The 25,984-nt window shown below is 36.3% G+C and overlaps 1 protein-coding gene across 12 annotated transcripts in view; it reads right to left on the reverse strand.

Moving 5' to 3' along the window:
* The window catches only part of EML5 (EMAP like 5), a 182,288-nt gene that overhangs the window by 142,311 nt on the left and 13,993 nt on the right, over positions 1-25,984 (reverse strand). For 9 of the 12 annotated variants that reach the window (XM_058739947.1, XM_058739943.1, XM_058739941.1 and 6 more), the window contains exons 2-4: positions 13,982-14,141; positions 5,368-5,466; positions 2,697-2,765 (exon numbers count right to left, since the gene is read on the reverse strand). In XM_058739947.1, the coding sequence (XP_058595930.1) occupies positions 2,697-2,765; positions 5,368-5,466; positions 13,982-14,141 (328 nt within the window). Of the gene's footprint in view, positions 1-2,696; positions 2,766-5,367; positions 5,467-9,458; positions 9,560-13,981; positions 14,142-25,984 lie in introns of those variants that run through there. The other 3 variants (XM_058739948.1, XM_058739946.1, XM_058739949.1) reach the window with 3 other exon arrangements.

Below are 25,984 nucleotides of genomic sequence, written 5' to 3' on the forward strand. Positions count from 1 at the left end.
AAAGACTTGGCCATGGGTTAGCAATGAAAATGAAGATAAGACATCAGACACTCTTAGGAAAGAGGACCAACCTAACGTCCAATCTTTGATGAAGTTAGTAAAGATGGGGGGGGGGGGGGAAGACGGTGTTCTCACTGATATTTTCAAAGCTGAGCAATTCTTTTACTTGTAAAGCTTAAAAGGTACACATTTGGAATAATTAGTTCATTCTTAGGAGAAAATGGGAAGTCAAACATAAATCTTCATGATCAAGGTTTTTATTCTTTTATGTGAATTCAGGTAAATTTTAATAGTGTGTAGAAAGAAATAAACAAAAATGGATTAGGGCATTGATATACAGAATAAATAGTTTTGCATAAAGAAATTTGGCCCAGAGAATAAATTCAACTTTATAGTAAGTAAGTTACCACTTAAAATAACATTGATTGTTACATACTTAAACATCTCCCCTCATCTGCTGAGATCTTATTTTAAGACCTAAAGATCTTAGTTTAAAACCTGAAGCCTCGGTGCACCTGGGTGGCTCAGTCGGTTGAGCGGCCGACTTCAGCTCAGGTCATGATCTCGCGGTCCGTGGGTTCGAGCCCCGCGTCAGGCTCTGTGCTGACAGCTGTGCTGACAGCTCAGAGCCTGGAGCCTGTTTCGGATTCTGTGTCTCCCTCTCTCTGACCCTCCCCCGTTCATGCTCTGTCTCTCTCTGTCTCAAAAATAAATAAATGTTAAAAAAAAAAATTAAAAAAAAACCCTGAAGCCTCAAAAAATTATGATGCTTATCCATTCAATAAGGAATGCTTTAATCAATGAATTTTTATGATTTTTCATTCTAAAAGCCCCATGATCCCTTTGCACAAGGATAGCTGGTTCTCTTCCTATCAGCAAATCCCTATTTCAACCTACTATTTATTTTCATCTAGGAGTGATTCTCAAATCTGGCTGCACATTAGACCTCACCTGAGAGAAATGATAAAACATAGTATGCTGGGCCCCCACAGAGATAAACTGAGACAGAATCTCCAGAGAGTCAAACCCAGGTATCCAAAATTTTTGATGCTCAGAGTAAAGCGCTCATGTTCTATAATCCAGATCAATGCTAGCTAATAGAACTTTCTGCGATGATGAAAATATTCTCTCCCTCTCTCTATATATATATACATATATATACATATACACACACACTGTCCAATAGAGTAACCACTGGATACATGTGGGTCTTAAGCATTTGAAATGTGATGACTGGGGTGACAGAAGAAGTGATTAAACTTTATTTAACTTTAATTAACTTAAATAGCTACATGTAGCTAGTTGCTACTGTACTGGCCAGTGAAGTTCTAGATCATCTTTGGGACTTCGTTTCCTCACGTATACTGCCTGTAAAGACATCTACCATACTCTCCATTGACTCAACTACAAGAAAAGAAATGTCACTCAGTAAAAATATAGTTTAATTCAGAAGAATCATGTGTTTAATACCTGAAAATGGAACTTTCAGTTTTATTTATAATACAAAACAGTAATATGTTTATTAATTTGCCAATATTTTATTAAGCATTTTATATCAAGAATAACAAACACCATCTTGTTCATCACAGATGAAAAAGACAAAAATTTCTACCTTTGCAGTACTTGTACTACCCTTGCAGTAAGGTACAAATCTATGCTAGATTTCTACCTTAAATCTAGCATAAAGACTTTTGCTGAGTATCTGTTAAAGAAATAAAGATTTAATACTACTCATTATCAAATCAGTACCAGAATATCAAAACCAGAATTGCAGTGGCAGCTAAAGATGCTTTGGAGAAAATGCAGACAGAGTAAGCATACCAAAAGAAAGGATGTAAACACAGAACCTTACTTACTAGGAATTAACTGTTGTAAGGAACTGTTATATCAGAGAGGGGAAGAAGCAAGTATTTCCAATGTGCACCAGGGATTTAAAAGTAATTGTAAACATAAGAATGAATATCACCACTGACTATATGGGCTTCAAAACCTGAACTATAATTATAAAACAAAATTCAGAGCTTTCATAAGCATAATAAACAGTGGCTACCAAAGAGTGAGGTCAAATCAAAGAGTAAATATAGAGAGAGGAAAAGATAATACTGTCAGAAAGATGACCAGGTGCTATGTGCTAGGAACTGACAAGCACTTGAATAAACACTGCCTTACTTAATCCAATCTACAAGGATTATATAGATTATATAACATAACAGCAGCCATATTTTTAAGATGTGAAAAAAGCTCAGTGAGGCTACATGACTCATCCCGGGTCAAACACCTAAGCTGGTAAGTGGCAAAGCCAACTCTGTCCATGCTGCTTCCGTCACACCAACTTATCTCTGTGCAGGAAATCTCTTCCTTTGCTTGGCTTCCTATGCTCACATTTTATTCTGTAGGTGAAACATGAGAAAACAAGACAGATGTAGTAAAACCTACTTCACTAGACTATAAATTTCTTTATGGAAAGTGTTTTATTCATTCCCTACTCATACCTATACTCCTTACAGTGCCTCACACACAGTAATGACACAGTAAATGCCTGTTAGGTTGAACATCAGAACGTTAAAAATGTTGACATTTTAAAAATAAGTACTGTCAAAATCCTAAGACTCCCCTAAATTGTAAATAGTGTGGTGAGTACTTAGTGGCAGAGAGTAAGTATACATGACTATTATAAAACAAGACCTTTCTAGTACCTTGATATGTTTTACACCACAGCTGACAAGTTTATTTGGCTGGTACAAGTCCCAAGAGATATCAAATATCTGTAAACAAATCAGATTCATGGTTAAAATACTTATTTTCAAAATCACTTAAGAATCCATCCAAAAGACCAAATGCCCCAACACCCTACCTATCATAAAACAATATTCCTCAGTGAATAATAATCAGAATCCCACACTTCACAATCTCATGAGAGAAATAAATATGTAAATTATATGAACAAAAATTATTTCTTAGATAAAGACATGCCATATGGTTTCACTCACATGTGGAATTTAAGAAACAACATGAACATAGGGGAAAGGGGGAAAAAAAAGAGAGGGAAGCAAATCATAGAAGACTCTTTACTATGTAGAACAAACTTAGGGTTGCTAGAGGGGAAATGGGTGAGGGATGGGCCAAAAGGGTAATGGGTGCTGTGAGGAGCACTGGATGTTATATGTAAGTGATGAATCGCTAAATTCTACTCCTGAAACCAGTTTTACCATATATATTAAGTAGAATTTTAAAATTTGAAATAAAAATATTAATAAAAAATTATTTCTTAGCTTCTATGAACTTTATGAAACAACTAGTGAAGTGAAAATTAATGCCTCTTTTTAATTTTTTAAAAAATCTGGTCCAGAGGCACGTGAGCAGCTCAGTTGGTTAGGTTTCTGACTCTAGATTTCAGCTGTGCTCATGGTCTCATGGTTTCTGAGATGGAGCCCTGTGTCAGGCTCTGGGCTAACAGCAAAGAACCTACTTGGGATTCTCCCTCTCTCTCCATCTCCCTCTCTCTCTCTCTCTCTCTCTCTCTCTCTCTCTCTCACTTTCTCTAAAAAAATAAGTAAACATTAAAAAAAATAAAAAATTTCATCTGTAAGTCACAAGAATGTTCAACAGAACTAGGGCATGAGGCAAGTACCTACATAATTTCTGCACAGAAAACATAATGAATGGAATGTACACTTAACACAGCTAGAAACAGAGAACTTTTTTTAATGTTTATTTATTTTGAGAGAAAGAGAGAGAGAGGGCAGGGCAGAGAGAAAGGAGAGAGAATCTCAAGCAGGCTCCACACTGTCAGTGCAAAGCCCAACGCAGGGCTCAATCTCACTGACTGTGAGATCACAACCTGAGCTGAAATCAAAAACCAGATGCTTAACCAACTCAGCCACCCAGGTGCCCCGAGAACTTTTTTAAGCAATTGAAATAGGGAATGTTTTTATAGTTTTCTACCATACAAAACTACTTACATAAAGAATCCAAATATTTATTTCACAGTGAAAATTGTTTTTATTTTTTAGCTTTCTTTATTGTTTATGGGTCAAACAAAATTACCTTATACTTAAAATTTGGAGATCTCAGGCTTTGTTCTTGTCTAAGATTGCCAAAATTCTAAATTCTAACCAACCATTTTTGTTATAATAGCAAATGACAAAAAACCCAGCTGAAAATATGCAATAGAAACATATACTTTAATAACAAAAGAAAAGCTCTTGAAAAATAATTTCAGAGCAGAAAAAAACAATTCTGTTACTCTTCACCATGTTTCTTTTAACACCTGCCTGCATAATCACCTAAGATGCGTATTACCTTTAAAAATGTATAAAATTATATTCTTCAGTGATAATAACGATTACATCTTATAAATTAATGTTTAACAAGTCACCATACACAGATTATATGAAAACCATATTGATGCAACTTTAAATACTAACTACAAAAATACTTTAAAAAGTCCAACAGTACCATCTTCATAATAATCTCCTTACTAAATCCAAAGTGTGTAATGCTTTAAGTCAGAATATGCAATTACCTAATTAAAATATACAAATCTGATCTGTTACACTTTAATAATTATCTAAATTGTGTTTGTGAGTGTGTAACAGGCCCTTTTGAGAATCTGCTAAAAGACAAGTTTATTTTCCAAAATGCAAATACACACAAAATTTTCTATGCTACTTTTATAGATTCATTCATAGATTCCACCCCTACCCCCCCCCCCCCCCAAAATAGAATCAAACACTGTATCTCCTGTGCTGCTTCAGGTCATAATTTTACTACACACACACATACACACACACACACACACACACACACACACACACACACACACACACAAATGAGACATTTTACAAGGCTTATAACAACGTTTTTGATGTATGTTTATAAAAGTAAATTTAATTTAAAAGTTGACTACAAAGTATTTTTCATGATTAACTTTATATAGCTTAGAACAAGGAATGTATTTTTAACAAGTTTCCAAAGTAAAAAATGTTAGGTCTCTAAAATTTTTAATATGAATACATAATTTCAAATTCACACATACATATCATTTTTCACTTTGTGATATATACATAACAAATTAGTGATAAACCATACTAAATAGACCATAGGCATGAACCATTCATCATTTATCCTGAAGCAAACAATGGTTAAAAGTTTAGCGCTAACACTATGCATACTGAGTCATATTTTTGAGTACTACAATACATATACGTTCTAAAATTTTCTGAGTATTTACAGTTGTACTTTAAATTATTAGTTACATATGAACTATCTGGCAATAACAAAGTACAGAAACACAAAATCCTCTGGCTCTCCTCTGGCTTTTCCCCCATCCAGTACCCAGTAGAAACCCCAAAGGAGAATACTTACTCTGTCTGTGTGGCCAGGGGCCATAGATAACATTTTTCCCCTTTTCCAATCCCAAACACAAACTGCATTCTTTGAATCAAGTCCAACTGAAACCAAGCGCTGAATTATATCCAAGAAGTCCATGAGGGAATAAAAAGCAAACAAATCAAAAAGGAAGCAAATTATAAACAAATTCTACTCATGGGCATCAAAACATCAAAACTTACACATTTATGTTTTATAGACCTAATAGAGAAGGGCTGGATGTATTTCATCTTGTTAATATTCACATATGCGTAGTCTTTACATTAAGAAACAGAAGAGAGACTTCCATCCTAACAGTAGCACTGACAAAATACCCTAAAACGTCTCTCCTGCCAAAAACTAAAAATGCTAGATAAAATGTAAAAACATCTTTTTAAATGCACTGCTGAGCTGTCAAGGAATTAAGAAATCTGGAACAAAAACAAAGTGATTTCACATAGGAATCCTGGAAGGTAAGAAAGCTCCCACATCCACTTTACTCTAAAGGCACCAGCTAACTCTTAGTAAGCCTGATGTTTGTTCTGCAGACTGAACAAGAATGGGAGGGAGATAAGGTTTAGGGCCAGCCCAAGGTATAGATTTGAATTTCAGATATCTAAAGCAGTGAACTGCTCAGAGAAAGGGAAAACAAGAAAGTATCCCTCCCCTGTCTTTAAAGTTTATTTATTTATTTATTTTGAGAGAGAATGAATGAATGAATGAATGAAGGACTATCCCAAGCAGGCTCCATGCTATCAGCATGGAGCCTGACACAGGACTCAAATTCAGGAACTGTGAGATCATGACCTGAGACAAAATCAAGAGATGAGCGCTTAGCCGACTGAGCTACCCAGGCACCCCAGCCCTTTTTAAAAAAGAGGTGGCATGCATGAAGCGGAAGAAAAACCTCCCGGCAAATGGATAGATATAAGCAGCTTTCAACTGGTTGTAGGGCCTAACTCCACATTAATCATAAACCCCTCAAGCGGAAAATTTTATTCAGAGTGGCCCTAAGGGTTGCAGTCTTCAGGCATCTTCAACAATGTAGCAAACACAGGTGAATATAAATCCTATCTGGAGAACTGACACTTCAATCCATCCCTCAAAGAATTCCTACAGGTAGCAATTCAATAAACACCTCTAACCCCCATAACCATGGGAAATAAGAAACAACAAGAATCAGCTAATCAAGACAAATAGCAAAATCAGTCCCATAAAACATCAGATATTGGAATTATCAGGTGAACAGAGATATAAAATTAAGGCTTCAAAATATCTTCATATGAAGAAGGAATAGGAGACTATAAAAAGTATCCAAGCATATCTGAAGAAACGAATGGAATTTCTAGAAATGAAAAATAAAATAAATAAAATTTAAAACTCAGTGGAAGAGTTACATAGGCAAGTAGAGGGAGATGAAGATACAGAGTTAAAAAGAGGAGCTAGCAAGATGGAAAGTGTGAGAGAGGTTAAGAAACGTGAGAGATGGAATTCCAGCCATGGAGAAGTATCAGGGTCTGAACCTGCCCCCCTGCCATAAACAACCAGAAACCACACAAGTATGCAAAAACGAACATTTTCAGACATTCAAAACAGGAAGTGAAGCACTGTGAACTCTCAAAGGGGGAGAAACAAACAAGGTGAGACCTGTACTTGCCCCAGCCTTCATCTAGGAGGCAATTTCCATATTATAGCACAGAAAGGTAGAATCCAAACAGGGCCCAGCAGACTTGCTGATTTGAGAAGACAGAGCGAGCCTAGAGTTCAGACGTCATGGCTAGGATTTGCAGAGCAGAGAAAGAGCTCCAGAAAATTTGTTTATGGGTCCCCTTGAGAACACCAATCTTTTCATGCCCAGGGTGAAATCTGTGAGGCCATGCAAAGAACAAATTGTGGACAAAAAGCAATTACTGGGGAGCTACAGCCAAAAAATTCCCAGAGATCATAAAGGGTCAGGATCACTCAAGTTCCCAATAGCCAGAATGGAGATAACTCTTTGAGTTCACTAGGTATTCAGTAGGGATCCCAGAAGAGTTGCACCTTAGTGGCAAAGTTAAACCAGTAGTCCTAGAGGAAAAGCTACTCTAGCCCTGCGCCCCAAAAAGCTTGAAAGCAAGCTTTCACAAGGATTAAACTTATTCACAAGGAATTTAACTACGTGCCAGAACAATGTACAAAATATTTTTTTTAATGTGCAAAATACTTTAAAGGAATACAACAAAATCCAGAATGCAGAATGTAACATATACAGTGTCCAGCATCCAATAAAAAAAATTATTGGACATGTGAACAAAGAAGAAAATGTGATGAATAACCAGGAGAAAAATCAGTTAATAGAAGCAGACCCAAGAATCACAGAAATGATAAAAATTAGGAGACATTCGCTATTAAAATGAAAATGTTCAGGATGCTCAAGAATTATTTTTATTATTTTTAAAAATTTTGTAATGTTTATTTATTTTTGACAGAGAGACACACACACACACCCACCCATACACACAGAATGCAAGTGGGGGAGGGGCAGAGAGAGAGGGAGACACAGAATCCAAAGCAAGCTCCAGGCTCCAAGCTGTCAGCACAGAGCCCGATGTGGGGCTTGAACTCACAAACTGTGAGCCGAAGTCGGATGCTTAATCGACTGAGCCACCCAGGTGCCCCAAGAATTATTTTAAAACATACAAAGAATAAAAAGAGAAATGGAAGATTTGAAAGAACATACATAATTTGTAAAAATAAATGTTGAATTATGTGAAATAAAAATTCACACCATAGGATTAACAGCAATTTAGAGAATTAAGAAAAGATAGATGAACTTACAGATACAGCAAGAGAAATGATTCAAAATAAAGCACAGAAAAAAAAAAAAAAAAGGAAAAAAAATGATGGTGCCTCAGCTAACTTTAGAAAAACATCAAGTGGTCTAGTATACAGGTAACTGTAGTTCCAAAAGGAGAAGATGGAGGCAAAGAAAATACAAAATCAGAGAAATGATGGCTAAAATTTTCTAAATGTGATGAAACTCATAAACCCAGCAAATCTAAGAAGTTCAATAAACTCCCAGCAGAATAATCACACACACAGAGAAAACATACATCAACACAAATGGTAATCAAATTGCTAAAACCAGTGCTAAAGAGAAAAATCTTAAAAGCAGTCAGAAAAAAAGACAATTTTAGTATGGAGGAACAAAGATTAAAAAGTTATTCTAGATTTCTCATCTAAAGCTATACAAGTCAGATGACAATGAATAACCTCTTCAAAAATCCTAAGGAGGAAAAAGGCAACATAGAACAGTATAGCTAGCAAAATTACCTTTGGAAAATTGGGTCAAAATAGGCTTTTTCAAGTAAACAGAAGGTGAGACCTGCACTAGAAGATATGATAATGGAAATTACTTCAGCCAGACAGAAATGATACACCTGTGAATTAAGCGTCCAAATGGTAAATATGTAAATAAGACTTTTATTTTTAATTTTCTTTTTAAACTGCTTAAGGCAAAAATAACAATAGTTATTATGGGATTTGCAAAATACATATAAGTAAAATGAACGACGACAGCACAGTAAACAGAAGGAGAGAAAGGAAACAGCAGAATATATTTTTTTCACATCCTTTCCAAGTGCACATGAAACTTCATGAAGATCACAAAATTCTGAATCACAAAATAAGCCTAACCAAATAAAAAAAACCCTAAAATACAGAGTATGTTCTCTGACAAAAACAGAAATTAGAGTAACAGAAAGTTGTGCAGAAAATCCTCCAACTGTGTGCAAATTAACAATACACTTGTAAGTAACTGAAAGGGATAAAGAAGAAATCACAAGGATCAGCCCACGACACAGATTTTTTTGCCCTGGGTTAGAAGCAGGGGTCAGCAAACTACAACCCTCAGGCCAAATCCTGCCTGAATCCTGTTTTTGTAAATAAAATTTTACTGGAGTGCAGCCATACCGATTCTTTTACAAGCTGCCCATGACTGCTTTCCTACTACAATGCAGGGCTGAGGAGTGGCAACAGAGACCGTATGTATGGTCTACAAGGCTTAAATATTTACTGAGTTGTTACAGAAAGTGCACCAGTTTACTAACCTCTGATTTAAAGCATAGATTCTGGTATCAGACTACCTAGGTTTGAACATCAGCTCCATCTCTCATTAATTAATTAGATTACTTTCAGCAGTTATGTAGCCTCTGTGAACTGCAGTTTCCTCACCTATTAAGTGGGAATAATAAAAGTGTTTCATAGGGTTACTATGAGAATTAACATATATACATACACAAAAAAAGTTAATATGTGGTTAATGTTACATAAATGTTTGTTATCATCATCATTAATTTACCACAACCATAACTAGCTTTAAGAACCTATGCCCTCTACCTGTCTGAATAAGAAATGCCATCTAATACTCAGAAACAAATTCTGCAAAGTAGAATTACTATTTAAACCCTCAAATGGGCAGAATGAATGGCTCCCATGAAAAGATACAGTATATAGTTTGTTGTGGCTCTCCATCAAATCACCCTGGCAGAAAGACCAAGGGAACAAGAGGAGAGGACTTACTTTTCCTGGGAGTCTTGGGAATTACAGGGTATCAGTAAATATCTAGCTAAAAGAAATCTACCTACTGTGTAGAGATTAAAATTTCACAAAACAAATATAAAGTGAGGAATAGTCAGAGGGGGACTGCCCATTCTATCGATGCTTCTTCTGACTTGGCTCACCCTACACACACAGCAAACCACAATGGGCCAAAAGCTTTAAAACTCCATGTATCTCCATAGAGCCTCGAAGCATCCAGCTCTGTACAGACAGTGAAAAAAAAAGGAGATCTGGAAGCACTTCCTCTGTAGCCCTGATAAACTTAACATGGCCAAAATCAACCTCCCTCAGCACAGGTTAAGCAACAGCAGAGAGGATAAGAGAGAAATAACCAAGCCAATACTGCTTCCTCTCCTAGCTTTCTATCATTTTTTACTGTATCATGTTTTCTCACATTTACCCAGCCTGGGTAGGTGAGGAAGAAGATAAAGTTTTCCAGTAAAAGTAACGCTTTAACCATGTAAGAGTTGGGTAGAAAAGTAAGAGAAAGTGCCTTTCAGACCAAAGGACAGCAAGATTAGAGAGATCATGGTGCCTTCAGGAAAAAGCCTAATTCAGGGTAGCTGAGGGGAGGAGTGCCAACTGGAAAGTGGCCAGAGACAAGGCTGGAGAAGCAGGCCAAAGCCAGAGAAAGGGTCAACTTTGTCTTTTAAGAGAGTTGGAATAAAGAGAGATTCAGTTTTAAAGGTATCGTACATAGTATATTTGTATGACATTTGGCAGGGATGGGGGGCGGTATCTGGAGTTGAGGAGAGAAACTGGGGCTTCACTGTTAACTGACATGGACATTAAAATCATGGCTCTAGATGATCACCTAGAGAGAATAAGTAAAAAGAAAAGAAGGCCACAGATTCCTAAAGAACACTGACATTTAAGAAGCAGACAGAAGGAAAGGCACCTTTAATTAAGAAGTAAAAGTCAGAAAGGGAAAAAGAAAACCAGCTTCTCGAATTTCTCCTTGATCCCAACAAAACCTTAGTTGTGTCCCTTAACTGAACTGGATTTATTAAAAGATTCTAGTGCACTCAATGCTCAAATAAGAAAACTATCCTAATAGACACAGCTAGACGCATCCCGTGAGTTTCTGCAATTATAAACCATATTCAAATAACAAACAATTATACTTAAAACATGTTAGTATGTGAGTCCTTGTGGTCTCAATGTTCATTACACAAGAACTAATGATCATGATGTCACAAAGTAAAATCACAAATTTTGCAAGAGAGGCAGGACTTGATGGAATAAATACTGGTAAAATCCTACATAAAATCATTAGAAATTAGGATCTGGCAGAGAAATAGAAAAAAACTCAAGAATAATACAATAGGCACTTGAGATATGTCAAGTTAGCAAGAGACTGCTAAAAGGCACTTGGAAAAACCAGTGAACTCCCCTAATATTTTTGCAAAAATTACTCTCTTGATAATCATGTGCCAAAAGGCTAAGGTACACTAAAGCCTTTTATTTTGTACCATCATATAATTGACAAAATTAAGTTAAAAACTAATGCTTGATTCTTAGTTCATTCTGTAAATCACCAGAGCTGTAACTACAGCTTAGATTTTGTTCAACATGAGAAATGTTTTTGCAGTGTACTGTTGTATTTGCAAGATAAAGTATCAAATTTCCCTTCCTCCCACTTAGAAATTTTAGTCCCTGTTTGATGTGCGTTATAGAAACAGACTTTTCAGGCCCTAATTATTCTCAGTAAGGCAGACTTCTGGTGTCAGAGTGGATATTCAGTCCATTTAGAAGAAAGCCTCTGGGAAAATAATATTCAGCATTACTGTTAACAGGGAAATTCATTGGATAAATCTTAATAGAGCACTATTATAAAATGCAAAAATCACAATTATTTCCTAGTTGATAGCTCATAAACAGTTCAGATATTAGTGAATATATTCTCAAATATATTTTTTAACTAAGGCATTTTCTCAATAGAATTTCAGAGATACTCTTCTTAATCTTCAGTCGGCAGCAGTTCCTTATAAGCTTTAATTGTATTTAAGATGGATGAATTTCTTCTGAAATATAAATAACTACTTCCTAAGTTCCATGTTTGGGAGGCAGGAGAGCATTGTGATTAAAAACATGAGCTTTGGAGTGTGACTGACCTGGGTTTCCGCTCTGGCTCCATTTACTAGCTGTGTAACCTGGGGCAAGTTATTTAACCTCTCTAAGTCTCAGTTTCTTTATCTGTAAAATAGAGATAATAATAGTATCTATTTCATAGGGTTGCTGTGAGGATTAAATAAGATAATGCAGGCTCAGCACAATGCCTGGTACTTAGTATGTGCTCAGTAACTTTTAGCTATTATTATGTTTTTTATAAGCTTAAACTTTTAAGTAACACATTCTCATGAAGATTTGTGATAATAAAATACATGTACCAAAGGCTTTTCTTATAAGTTCTACAAAATAAGCAAAATTAAAGGCTTTCAACTAGGAAGAGCTATGGGCATGACTTCTCCTTATATACACAAAAGAAATTCCTCAGCAACGCAACACATAACATTTAGAAAGAGCAATTTCAAAATTAGGAAGAAAACATCTATGTTGAAAGAATACAGATACCTATAGTTAATACATCGTGGACTTCATAACACCTTTAGTAAATGACTAAAAAAAAAATCCATGTACGTTTGTTTCATAAAATTTAATCTCCCAAGAGATAGGTTAAGAGTAATTCTCTTCCTTTTAAAAAAGAAAATTGATATGAGGACAGTAAGGGACTTGAAAAATAGCAAAACAGGACATGAATTAAGGTTCTGTAATTGCCAATCACTGCTACAATACTAATATTAAACCTAGAAGCACATTTTTCCCCAAATGAAAGTTTCCAATTAAGTCTTAAAGATCTCTTAACAGACTCTTTTTTTTTTTTTTTTAATTTTTTTCAACGTTTTTTATTTATTTTTGGGACAGAGAGAGACAGAGCATGAACGGGGGAGGGGCAGAGAGAGAGGGAGATACAGAATCGGAAACAGTCTCCAGGCTCCGAGCCATCAGCCCAGAGCCTGACGCGGGGCTCGAACTCACGGACCGCGAGATCGTGACCTGGCTGAAGTCGGACGCTTAACCAACTGCGCCACCCAGGCGCCCCTTAAACAGACTCTTAACAGAAAGGCATATTAATCTATGCTACTCAAAGAAGCTATTCCTTAGTTATAAATAAAATATCTGTCATTTTCAAGAGAACAAAACACAATGTGATCTGTTTTTATAAAATCTCAACCTATAAAATTAATTTTATGAACTGAAAAGCAGGCAACTAAAATCTTTCTAAAAGTTAAAATGACTGTTAAAGTCTAATTTTAACATAAAACTGTTAAAGACTACAAATTAACCATACCTGCAAAATTCAACTTCTTACCACTTCTTAAATATGTTTTAGGTATAACAAGTTCCATGAAAACACCATAAAAAAGTTCTTGGCCTGTTTAATTTTTTAAAATAATCATTCACTAGAAGTAGATGATAATTTGGGAACTGATAATTATATCCTTTGTTTTCAACTTTGATTTTGTATAAAAATAGCTCTTATAGGAACCACCTCCTTATTTTCAATAAAAAATGTAACTTCAACAGAAACCTTTAAAATAACTGAAAATTAAAATGTATACAGCTCTACTTAGAGAAACAGTTTTCCTAAGATGTCTTCCTAAGACGTCTTTCATCTGTCTTATCAACATAAGGAAAGTTATGTTGATACCTGGAAAAGTTATATGTAAAATTTCTAGGACAATTAGGTAATATTCTACTGAGTCAGAATCTCTTTGGCTTTTATAATAGTATTAATTCAATTAAAAAGTTTGTGATATGTGAAATAAAGACCACTTCTTGTTCTTATTTTTCTTATATTCATCAACTATCCACCCAATGTACTTCCACCCTTGAACAAACAGGTATTTTTCATCAATTGCTTTCCAATTTAATATTTATAGATTTGTAATCATTTCTTATAGTACACGTTTATAAGATGTAGTTTAGAAAAAGAAAAAAAATCACATACCTGCCCGTCTAAGTCGAATGCTAAACAAGCTATACCATGTGTATGAGCATCCTTTAGAATTGATATGGTCTGCACAGTGTATGAATCCCAAACACAGATATAAGGCTCTTTCCCAACTTGTCCCGTTGCTACCAATACTCGTTCAGGATGCAATGCAAGGCTGCAAAATAAATAAATAAACTGACTTAAAACTGTTTATAGAGCTTTTATATTTGATATACATAAACTTTATATATACAAATGCAAAATTTAGACTTTATCCATTTAATATAATTTGGACTTAAAATAACTTCTAGTGGGGGTGCCTGGGTAGCTCAGTCAGTTAAGTGTCCAACTTCAGCTCAGGTCATGATCTCACGGTTTGTGAGGTCGAGCCCCGCGTCAGGCTCTGTGCTGAATGCTTGCTCGGAGCCTGGAGCCTGCTTGGGATTCTGTGTCTCCTTCTCTCTCTACCCCTCCCTCACTCATGCTCTGTCTCACTTTGTCTCTCAAAAACAAATAAATGTAAAAAAAAAAAAAAAAAAAAAAAAATTAAAGTAACTTCTAGGGGTGCCTGGGTGGCTCAGTTGGTTAAGTGTCAAACCTCAGCTCGGGTCAAGATCTCACAGTTTGTTGAGTTTGAGCCCCGCTTCAGAACTCTGTGCTGACAGCTCAGAGCCTGGAGCCTGCCTCTGATTCTGTGTCTCCCTCTCTCTCTGCCCCTCCCCTGCTCATGTTCCTTCTCTTTCAAAAATAAATATTAAAATTTTTTTTAAATAAAATAACTTCTACAAAAATCCATACTGAGTTATTACTTGACTAGTATATGTATGTTATGACCAGATGATGATAGACTTCAAAATCTCTGTAATATGATATAATGTGTGTAAACTTTGCAAGAAAAGGATTCTCACAATGGATCAATTGCACCACAGCAACAAATTAGTAGCAGCCTCACCACATGCCACTTTCTCTTTTGGTATTCATCTGTTTTTAAGCCCTCTCTCCTATTTTACTCTTTTATTACATGACATTACACAAAATCTTAGCATCCAAAAATAGCACTTAGTAACACTCCTATGGTAATAAATTATAAACCCCATTTTTAATTGAAGTAAAATTGGTATATGTTTTAATTATATAACATTTTAATTAAATATCTGTGTTCATCTCAAAGTGATCACCTCCAAAAGTCTAGTTATCATCTATTACCATACATTTGACTCCCTTCACCCCTCAACCGCCTACCGTTGTAGTAACCACCAATCTGTTTGTCTATGAGTTTGTTTTTATTTGTTATATTTTATTTTTTTAGATTCCACATATGAGTGAAGTAATACTATTTTTTACTTTCTCCTTCTGACTTAGTTCTCTTAATACCCTCATGGTCCATCCATGTTGTCAACATCTGATTTCATTCTTTTTTATGGCTGAATAGTATTCCACAGTGTCTATATACCACACCTTCTTTATCCATTCATCCACTGATGCATATTTAGGTTGTTTCCATATCTTGACTATTGTAAATAATGTTGTAATGAACACCAGGCTGCATATATCTTCTTGTATTAATGTTTTCATGTTCAGATAAATGTCCAGTAGTGGGACTGTTAGATAGTATGGCAGCTCTATTCTCAACTTTTTGAGGAATAACCATAGTGTTTTACACAGCAGCTGCACTAATTTATATTCCCAGGGTTTTATTTACATATGAGGGCTCCTGTTTCTCCACACCCTCTCCAACACTTGTTATTTCTTGTCATTTTGATGACAGCCAATCTAACCCATATGAGGTGATATCTTATTATGGTTTTGGTTTGCATTTCCCTAATAATTAGTGATGCTGAACATGTTTTCATGTGTTTGTTAGCCATTTATAGGTCTCCTTTAGAAAAATGTCTATGCAGATCCTCTGGTCATTTTTTTATTTGAACTGTTTTTTGTTAAGTTGTAGGAATTTTTTAATATATTTTGGATATTAACCCCTTGGCAAATATGTAATTTGCAAATATCTTCTCCCATTTAGTAGGATGCCTTTTCCTTTTGATGATGGTTTCTTTCACTATGCAGAGGCTTTTTAGTTTGATGTATTTCAATATGTTTATTTTTTTAAGGTATATTTATTTTTGAGACAGAGAGAGCGAGCGAGCGCACTAGCAGGGAAGGGGCAGAGAGAGAGGAGACATAGAATCCTAAGCAGGCTCCAGGCTCCAAGCCGTCAGCACAGAGCCCGATGCAGGCTGGAAGTCACAAACCACAAGATCATGACCTGAGCCAAAGTCAGACACTTAACCAACTGAGCCACCCAGGTGTCCCTCAATTTGTTTACTTTTGCCTTTGATTCCCTTGTCTTTGGAGTTAGATCCACAAATACACTGCTAAGACTGATGTCAAGGAGCTTGCCACCTGTTTTCTTCTAGAAGCTTTATGGTTTCAGGTCTTACGTTCAAGTTTTAAATCCATTTTGAGTTAATTTTGGGGTACACTATAAGATAGTGGTCTAGTTTCATTCTTTCACATGTGACTGTCCAGTTTTCCCAACACCATCTTTTGAAGAGACTGTCCTTTCTCCATTTTATGCTCTTGGCTCCACTGCCATAAACTAAATGTCCATACACGTGTGGGTTTATTCCGGGGCTCTCAATTTTGCTTCACTGATCTATGTGTCTGTTTTTATACCAATACCATAGTTTTGTTTACTATAGCACAAATATCATTTCAAAAAACAGAAGAGTCACCCATAGTTCACAGAAAGTAGTCTGAGTCTTTAAAACAAGACAAAGACCAAAGAGTTGGTAATGGTTTATGTACATTAGCAGGAGGCACGAAGTAAATACAAATTTCTCCTTCATAAATTTTTCTATAAATAGATTCAGGTTATGAGATTCATCTTTAGGAGAAAAAAAATCACTCCTGGCCTCAGAGTCAAGGATGAGTTGAAAGTGGGAAAAGTTAGGAGGGTATTAGGACAGAATCAACTGATTGGATGTAGTGAGTTGGGGGGAAAGAAAGGTCTAAGATGACTCTTGGGCTTCTGGCTTGAGCATCTGGATGGCTTAGATGGTATTCATCAAGTCAGGGAATACTAAATGAGTAACCAGAGGGAGGGAAGATAAGTAGGAATGGAAGGTTGACTCAACATATAAAAGTCAACCAATATATCATAGTAATAGAATAAAAATCAATCCTAAAAAAAATAGAAAAGTAAAACAAATACAAACCCATATACATTAATCTCAATAGACACAGAAGACGCATATCACAAAAACCCAACCCCTTTTGTGATAAAAATACACAACAAACTATGAATTAAAGAGAACTTACTCAACTTGATAAAGGGGAATCTATGAAAACCCACAGCTATTATCACATTTAATGGTGAGAGCCTGAAAGTTTCCCCTCTAAGTACAGGAAGGAGACAAGGATGTCACCTCTTGTCACTTCCATTCAACATGATACTGGATATTCTGAACAGGACAATTAGGCAAGAACAAGAAACAAAAGGAAGAAGTAAAACTATCTCTACTTATAGATGATATTATCTCGTATAAAGAAAATCCTAAGGAATCCACAAACAACAACAAAATAAATCCCAAGTAGAGTTAATAAGCAATGTGGTAGGATATAAGGTCAATATAAAATATCAATTATATTTCTATACACTAGCAATGAACAATCTGAAAATTAAGTTAGAACAATTTCACTTATGATAGCATCAAAAACAACAAAACATTTAGGAATAAATTTAGCAAAAAAGTACAAGACTTGTACACTGAAAAGTACAAAACATCGTTCATTTTTAAAAGATCTAAATAAGTGGAAAGATACACTGTAATATAATTACAACATGTTATATACAATATTGTAATACTGCAATTTTGTTAAAATGACATTACTTCCTAAATTGATCAGTAGCTCCCAGCTACCCAAAAACAGGAAATGACAAAAAACAAATAAGTCTCCAACAGTTTACCAGAAAAAGGCAATCCCATCAATGTCCTAAAGTCCAGGAACTCCCTACTATCTTAATGTTAATGCTTTGCTAGAGGGAAAAACAACCTTAGTTTGACAATAGCTAGGCCTCTAGCAAGTCTTTAGCACGTGAAAGCCTCTTTGGAAACTCCCTCTTGACTTTATCTCCTACCTCCCCCCACATAAAACGGTCACCTCCCACACTTGCAGTGCGTACTTCCTGCCCAGAGTCCTGTCCCCGTGCTTTAATAAAATCACCTTTTTGCACCAAAGAAGTCTCAAGAATTCTTTCTTGGTCATTGGCTCCAGACCCCCACCATCCCAAAACTTCACCAAAAATATTCCATTTTTCTACAGCTTCTATTTCCTTGCTGAGAACTTAAAACATTTCATTTGTTTCAAGAACATTCCCGTTTACTTCACGGCATATAGTTATAACAACTGCTCTAAATTCTTTGATAATTCCAACACTTCATTGTGGGGCTGATAACTACTGTCTTTTATAAGTTCTTAAGAATTTCCTAATTTTTTGTGTGATCATTTTGGATTATATCCTGGACATTTGGAATACTGTGCTATAAACCCTGGGCCCTGTTAAAATCCTCTAGAGAATGCTGTGTTTCAGCAGGCAAGCACTCTGGTTAGGTTCAGGGCACATGTCCCAGTTCTCCTTCTATGGTTCCAATGTTAGTTTAATTTTTAAAGCCTTTGTAGTATTACCACATGTACACACCACAGGGGCCAATTTGGAAGCTGGATGATTATAGTTCAGTTTTCAAAGCCTTTGATACGCTGTTTCTAATTAGTTCCAACCATGTGCAGCGTAAGAGTCTAGGACATCAAATGTAACTTTATAAGATCTCCCTGCTCTCCATAAACTCCCCCAACTCTCAATCTCCCAGGGGCTCTACTTCATCGTACTATGACTAGAAAGTCCAGAGTATGAGCCTCTGTACACTGTCGTGCTCTTCCTACAATTGGGTCGGACTCTGGGCAAAAAGCATTTGGCCTATTTTTTAATTGGTCTGTTGTCCTATTACTGCATTGTAAGAGTTCTTGATATATTCTGGATACAATTCTTTTCTCAAACATATGTTTTGGAACTGTGTTTCCCAGTTTGTGGACTGTCTTCATTTTCTTAATGGTATCTTTTAAACAGCAAAAGATTTTAATTTTTAAAAATTTTTTGGGGCACCTGGGTGGCGCAGTCGGTTAAGCGTCCGACTTCAGCCAGGTCACGATCTCGCGGTCCGTGAGTTCGAGCCCCGCGTCGGGCTCTGGGCTGATGGCTCGGAGCCTGGAGCCTGTTTCCGATTCTGTGTCTCCCTCTCTCTCTGCCCCTCCCCCGTTCATGCTCTGTCTCTCTCTGTCCCAAAAATAAATTAAAAAAAAAAAAAAATTTTTTTGTTAATGTTTATTTATTTTTGAGAGACAGAGCGAGAGCATGAGTGGGGTAGGAGCAGAGAGAAAGGGAGACACAGAACCCAAGGCAGGCTCCAGGCTCCTAGCTGTCTGCACAGAGCCCCACACGGTGCTTGAACCCACAAACCCCGAGATCATGACCTGAGCTGAAGTCGGATGTCTAACCAACTGAGCCACCCAGGTGCCCCAAAAGATCTAAAAATTGAGACTTTTTATTTTAGACTAATTAGATTCATCAAAAAGTTGCAAAAATAGTATAAACAGTTATCTTAAATCCCTCACCCCACTGCTGTAGTATAATCTTGGTACAATAAGAAAGATGAAATTAACATTAGTACCCCTCTAAACTACTTATTCAAAATTCACCAGTTTTCTCACTGAAGTTTTTCTGTTTCAAGATCCTATCCAGGGTAGGACAGTTGCATTTAATTCTCATTAGCAACTTCAATCTCTGTAACAGTTTCTTTGATTGTCTTTCATGATGGTATACTTTTGAAAGTCTTTTTTTTTTTTTTTTTTTTAATGTTTGTTTATTTTGAGAGACACAGAACACACACACGTGAGTGCAAGCCAGTAGGGGAGGGGAAGAGAGAGGGAGAGAGTGAGTCCCAAGCAGGTTCTGTGCTATCAGCACAGAGCCCAATCTGAAGCTCCATCCCACGAACAGTGAGACCATGACCCGAGCAGAAACCAAGAGTTGGATGCTCAACTGAATGAGCTACCCAGGCGCCCCTTTTTTTAAAGTCTTTTTAAATTTTTTTTTTTAACGTTTATTTATTTCTGAGACAGAGACAGAGCATGAGTGGGGGAGGGGCAGAGAGAGAGGGAGACACAGAATCCGAAGCAGGGTCCAGGCTCTGAGCTGTCAGCACAGAGCCCGACGCGGGGCTCGAACTCACGGACCGTGAGATCATGACCTGAGCCAACGTCGGATGCTTAAGCGACCGAGCCACCCAGGTGCTCCTAAAGTCTTTTTAAAAAATGTTTATTTATTTTGAGAGAGGGAGAGAGAATATATGATGCTATACTTTTGAAGAGTACTAATCACTTATTTTGTAAAATGTCCCTCAATTTGGATTTGTAACACATTTTTCCATAATTGGAGTGAGATCATGCATTTTTGGCAAGTATACCACAAAAATTGTATTTGTTCCTCTTAGTTCATCATATCAAGGATGTCAATATGCATTATTACTGATGATGTTTACCTTAATTCCTTAGATAAGCTGGTGCTTGCCACGTTTTTCCACTGTAAGGTTACTACAAAGCTTCTCTTTGTTGTCAATATGTATTTTAGGGGAGATGCTTTGACTCCATGCAGATCCTGTTTCTCCTCAAACTTTCATTCACTAATTTTAGCATCCACTGCTAGGCCTTGCCTGAAACAGTTGCTACTGTACTGTTTGCCTTATGCGATCCTCCTATTTCCTCTTTTCTTCTACATTTATTGATTGGAATTCTACCATAAGGAAAATTTTTTAATTTTAATTTTTAATTTTTTGAGTATAGTTGACATACAATGTTACATTAGTTTCAAGTGTACAACATAGTGTTTCAACTTCTCTATATGTTATGCTACGCTCACCACAAGTGTAGCTACCGTCTGTCACCATATAACACTATTATAGTATCATTGGCTATATTCCCTATACTGTGTCTTTTATTCCCATGACTTATCCATAACTGGAAGCCTGTATCCCTCATTCCCTCTCACCTAGTATGCCTACCCCCCTACCTCTTTTTCCTTTGGCAACCATCAGTTTATTCTCTGTATTTTTAGGTCGGGTTCTGCTTTTTGTTCATTTGCTTTGTTTTTTATGTTTCACATGAGTGAAATCATATGGTATTTGTCTTTCTCAGTCTGATTTATTTCACTTAGCATAACACCTGGGTGGCTCAGTCAGTTAAGCATCCAACTCTTGGTTTCAGCTCAGGTCATCTCAAGGTTGGTGAGTTCAAGCCCCACGTTGGGCCCTGTGCTGACAGCTCAGAGCCTGGAGCCTGCTTCAGATTCTGTGTCTCCCTCTCTCTCTGCCCCTCCCCTGTTCATGTTCTGACTCTCTCTCTGGCAAAAATAAGCAAACATTAAAAAAATAAATAAATAAATAAATAAATAAATAAATAAGACCCTCTAGGTCCATCCATGTTTCTGCACGTAGCAAGATCTCATCCTTTTTTTTATAGCTGTATAGTATAGTCTGTGTGTGTGTGTAAATATACTACATCTTCCTTATCCATTCATCTATCAATGGACACTTAGGTTACTTCCATACTGACCACTATAAATAATGCTGTAATAAACATAGGGTTTTGTATATCTCTTAGAATTTTTGTTTTCTTTGGGTAAATACCTACTACTGGAATTACTGGATCATACGGTATTTCTATTTTTAATTTTTTGAGGAATCTTCCATACTGTTTTCACAGTGGCTATACTAATTTATGCTCCCACCAATAGTGCACAAAGGTTCTTTTTTCTTCACATCCTCACAAACACTTAATTCTTGTCTTTATTTTGGCCATAGGAAGAACTATCTTTTCTCTCTTAAAGTTTATTTATTTATTTTGAGAGAGAGAGTGCACGTGAAAGCAGGGTAGAGGCAGAGAGAGAAAGAAAGACAGAATCCCAAGCAGGCTCCACCGTGCTATCAGCACAGAGCCCAACTCAGGGCTCCACCCCACGAACCACAAGATCATGACCTGAGTGGAAATCAAAGGTCAGATGCTCAACCAACTAAACCACCCAGGCACCCCTCTCTTTTATTTAATCCATTGTTTATACAGTTGAATTCATGGGAATTTTAAGATTTTTAAAAAATGTTTATTCATTTTTGAGAGACAGAGAAATAGAGAGTAAACAGGGGAAGGGCAGAGAAAGACAGAGACAGAGAACCCCAACCAGGTTCTGTGCTGTCGGCATAGAGCCCAATGTGGGGCTCGAACCCACAAACTGTGAGATCATGGGCTGAGCTGAAATCAAGAGCCAGATGCTTAACCAACTGAACCACCCAGATGCCCCCATGGGTATTTTAATAACAATTTTTTTTCTGTAAAGTGACAGACAGTAAATACTTTAAGCTTTGCCTACCATACAACCTCTGTTACAGCTACTCAACTTTATGGTTATAATTCCTAATCAGCCATTGATGATACGTAAACCATGCATTCTCATTGGGAGCAACATCACTTCCATGGGGTTAAAAACTGGTTCTTGTGGGTGTGAAGGTCTTACTCTTTTTATGAAGAAAGCATAGATACATATATGGTACATAAATTGATATACAGTATATCTGTGGTAATAAAATTTTGTGGTGGGTTGGGGCAATTAAGAAAAAAATACCTAAAAGGGTTCCTTAGAAGGACTATTTAAAAAAAAAAAAAAAAGGCTGCAAAAACAAATAGTCATGTCTGTTTTCCAATAAAACTTTATTTACAAAAATAGATGGCAGGCCATATTTAGCCCAGGGTCTGCTGTTTGATAGTCCTGTTTTATTCGATGGGTTAAAATTCAATACTATCATTATTTATCTTGTAGCTCAAATTGTTGCATCTTTGACCTTCAGGAGATCCTTCAGGTTGGCTCCCTTATTTTTTCAACAAGCCAACATCTGTTTTGCATTGACCTACTTTGAGGAACCACAATATATTCCAGGCTCATCTAGCATTTTTTCTGCTCCAGCCCTGTAATTAACTACTTCTCTAGGAAGCCTTTTATTGGCAAATGGTATTTAGAGAACAAGACCTGGGCAGCAGAGGTGGCCATTGTTATTGGAGTGTTATTCCTTCTAGGCTGCAGACAGAGCTGAGAAATATATGTAGTGTACTAACCCATGTATATACACATGGCTATATTATGTATCTTTGGGTGTATATATCTAAAAACCATGAGTTCATATTGATACATCTGATTCTAATCCAAAACCACAGGGTTCATTGAAGACTTCTTTATGTATAACTTCTTCCAAGAGTGAGAAATTAGTCTTTCATAACCTCAAGTCTATTTAAGTATGATATACACGAAGTTGTTTCAGAATTGCTAGCCCTGTAGGAAACAATTTTACTAACTAGGTTATAGCATTATCTATAGTTCTTTTTGTTTTTATTCTTACAGTATTCAATCAAGATACTGCTTTCATAGGTTTTTGTTGTTTTTTGTTTGTTTTTGGTTAAGGTGCTCCCTGCTCAGTGCTCAGTGATAAGGAGGAAAGAGCTTATAAAACTGTAGGTAGAATTTGTTTTTCTCTTTTTACTTACAGTTATTTTACAGTCTTGGTATTCTCTGCTTAAGTAATGGCAAGGCTAGGGCTTTGCATAGAAACTGCATACTTGTGAAGTGATTTTGAATTATTTGGGGATGACACTCTGGAAGGTTACTTACTACATATCCACCACTGTCTTCGGTTACCTGGAAGTCTAAAGTTTTAATTCTATATTATTTATTCATATTAATTTTATTATAATCTTATATTATTTATTTATAATTTTCCTTACGTTATCCTTTTTATGCCCTATTTCCTATACTTTAATAGAAATTTTATAGTGTTACCTTTGGTGTTTAAGGTATATAACCTAATTTAACTTACATTTTGTATATGGTGAGGTTCATTTTTTTCCCCATGTGGATATTCATTTGTTCTTAATATTGTTTCTTGAAAAGACTATCTTTTAAGCATATTTTATGTGCTAACAGGAATCAACTTAGAAGAATCATCAACAATACTGATATAGGTGACCAGGGAGAAACTCTGGAGCAGGCAATGAGATCTGGAGCAGGATCTCATTCACACATGGAGGGATTACTATGAGATAGGAGCGGGATGTACTGCTGATGGGTAGGTAAAATCTGACAGTTCTGATGGTTCCAATTTTTTTTTTGAAGTGACAATGTAGATTTATTCTGGAATATCTACCATAATCACAACTCCTATTTGTACCAACTAACACCCCCATAAGTAATTAACCTTAAACTACTTTTAACAATCTCACATCCTTAATTCACTGTTCATATACTAATTTCCAAGCAATCAAATTCATCAGCATTACTAAACAGCTAAGGAACTTTCCCTCCTCACAAAGATTTATTGCCTGGAGTATAGCATTAAAAAATAAAGAATCTGTAAATGACAAAATACTAAAAATGGATTTCTACTCATGGCTGCAGGCACTTTCATCTCAGACCATATAATATAAGGAACAGACAGAAATCTGAACCACCTTTATTGTTACTAGAAGCCTATATTGAGATAAAGCCGCCCCAATGAGTGGGTCTGTTTGCCAGCTTAGAGCTGGGCACACCAGGTAAGCAGATGAAAATACATGACTCCACTGTGCTAATGTTCTTTGACCCAGGCTGTGCAGCTGCCTACAAAATATGTGAACTCCACAGCAAGTTCTCCAGCTTCAATATCTTCTGGTTAATGTTTCCATACTAGTTAATGACAGTCAGGACTAGAACCCAGGTTGTCTCCCAATGCAGTGTTCTTTCTCTGCTAGAATAACCTTGTCATGGATCTGAAAAAGGATGTTGGAAATTTGCAACTGCACAGGTGGAAACATCTGAATGAAAGAGCTCTAGGCCTTGGAACTTATTTTCCTGCTACATTATACCCTGGGCATCTGGATTCTCAGTCCAGGCCAGCTCCAATTTTTTTTTCTTTCTTTTTAAAAAAATTTTTTTTTAAGTTTATTTATTTTGAGAGAGAGAGAGACAGAGAGGGTGAGCGGGGGAGGGGCAGAGAGAGAGGAAGTAACAGAATCCCAGCTGGCTTCACTGTTAGCACAGAGCCCAGCATGGGGCTCGAACTCACAAACCATGAGCTGAAAGACGTTTAACCAACTGAGCCACCCAGGTGCCCCTCCAATTTTCTTAATGAGAAAGAAAGCATGAGTATTTTCCTAGTATTCTTGGAGTCAATATTACAGTTAAGTTGTATTCCACATATTGCCTAGTATATTGCTGAACATATACTGGAACTCAAAAACACTTATAGATGAGACAGCTCAGAAACAGACCCTCATAAATATAATCAACTGGTATTTGACAAAGGAGCAAAAGCAAAACAATGGAAAAAGAAAAGTCTGTTCAACAAATAATGCTAGAACAAATGGACAACTACATGCAAAAAGTGAATCTAAACAAAGACCTTACATCCTTCACAAAAATTAACTTAAAATGGATAAAAGACCTAAATACAAAACATAAAACTATAAAATTACTAGAAAAAAACATGGGAAAATACCTAGATGACCTCAGTTATGGTGATGCCTTTTTAGATACAACACCATATATGTGATAAATGAAGTAATAATTGATAAACTGGACTTACTTAAAATAAAAAACTTCTGCTCTGTGAAAGACAATGTCAAAAATATGTGAAGACAAGCCACAGATGGGGAGAAAACATTTGCAAAAGACACATCTGATAAGAACTGTTATCTAAAACAAAGACCTCTTAAAATTCAACAATAAGAAAATAAAGAACTCAATTACTAATTAGGCCAAAGACCTTTTTTTTCCCCCTTAAGTTTATTCATTTATTTGGAGAGAGAAAGAGCACGTGAGCAGGGGAGAGGTTCAGAAAGAGAGGGAAGGAGAGAATCCAAAGCAGACTCGGTGCTGTCAGAGAAGGT

The sequence above is a fragment of the Neofelis nebulosa genome, chromosome 7 (assembly GCF_028018385.1).
Source record: "Neofelis nebulosa isolate mNeoNeb1 chromosome 7, mNeoNeb1.pri, whole genome shotgun sequence".
In the NCBI taxonomy this organism is placed as follows: Eukaryota; Metazoa; Chordata; class Mammalia; order Carnivora; family Felidae; genus Neofelis; species Neofelis nebulosa.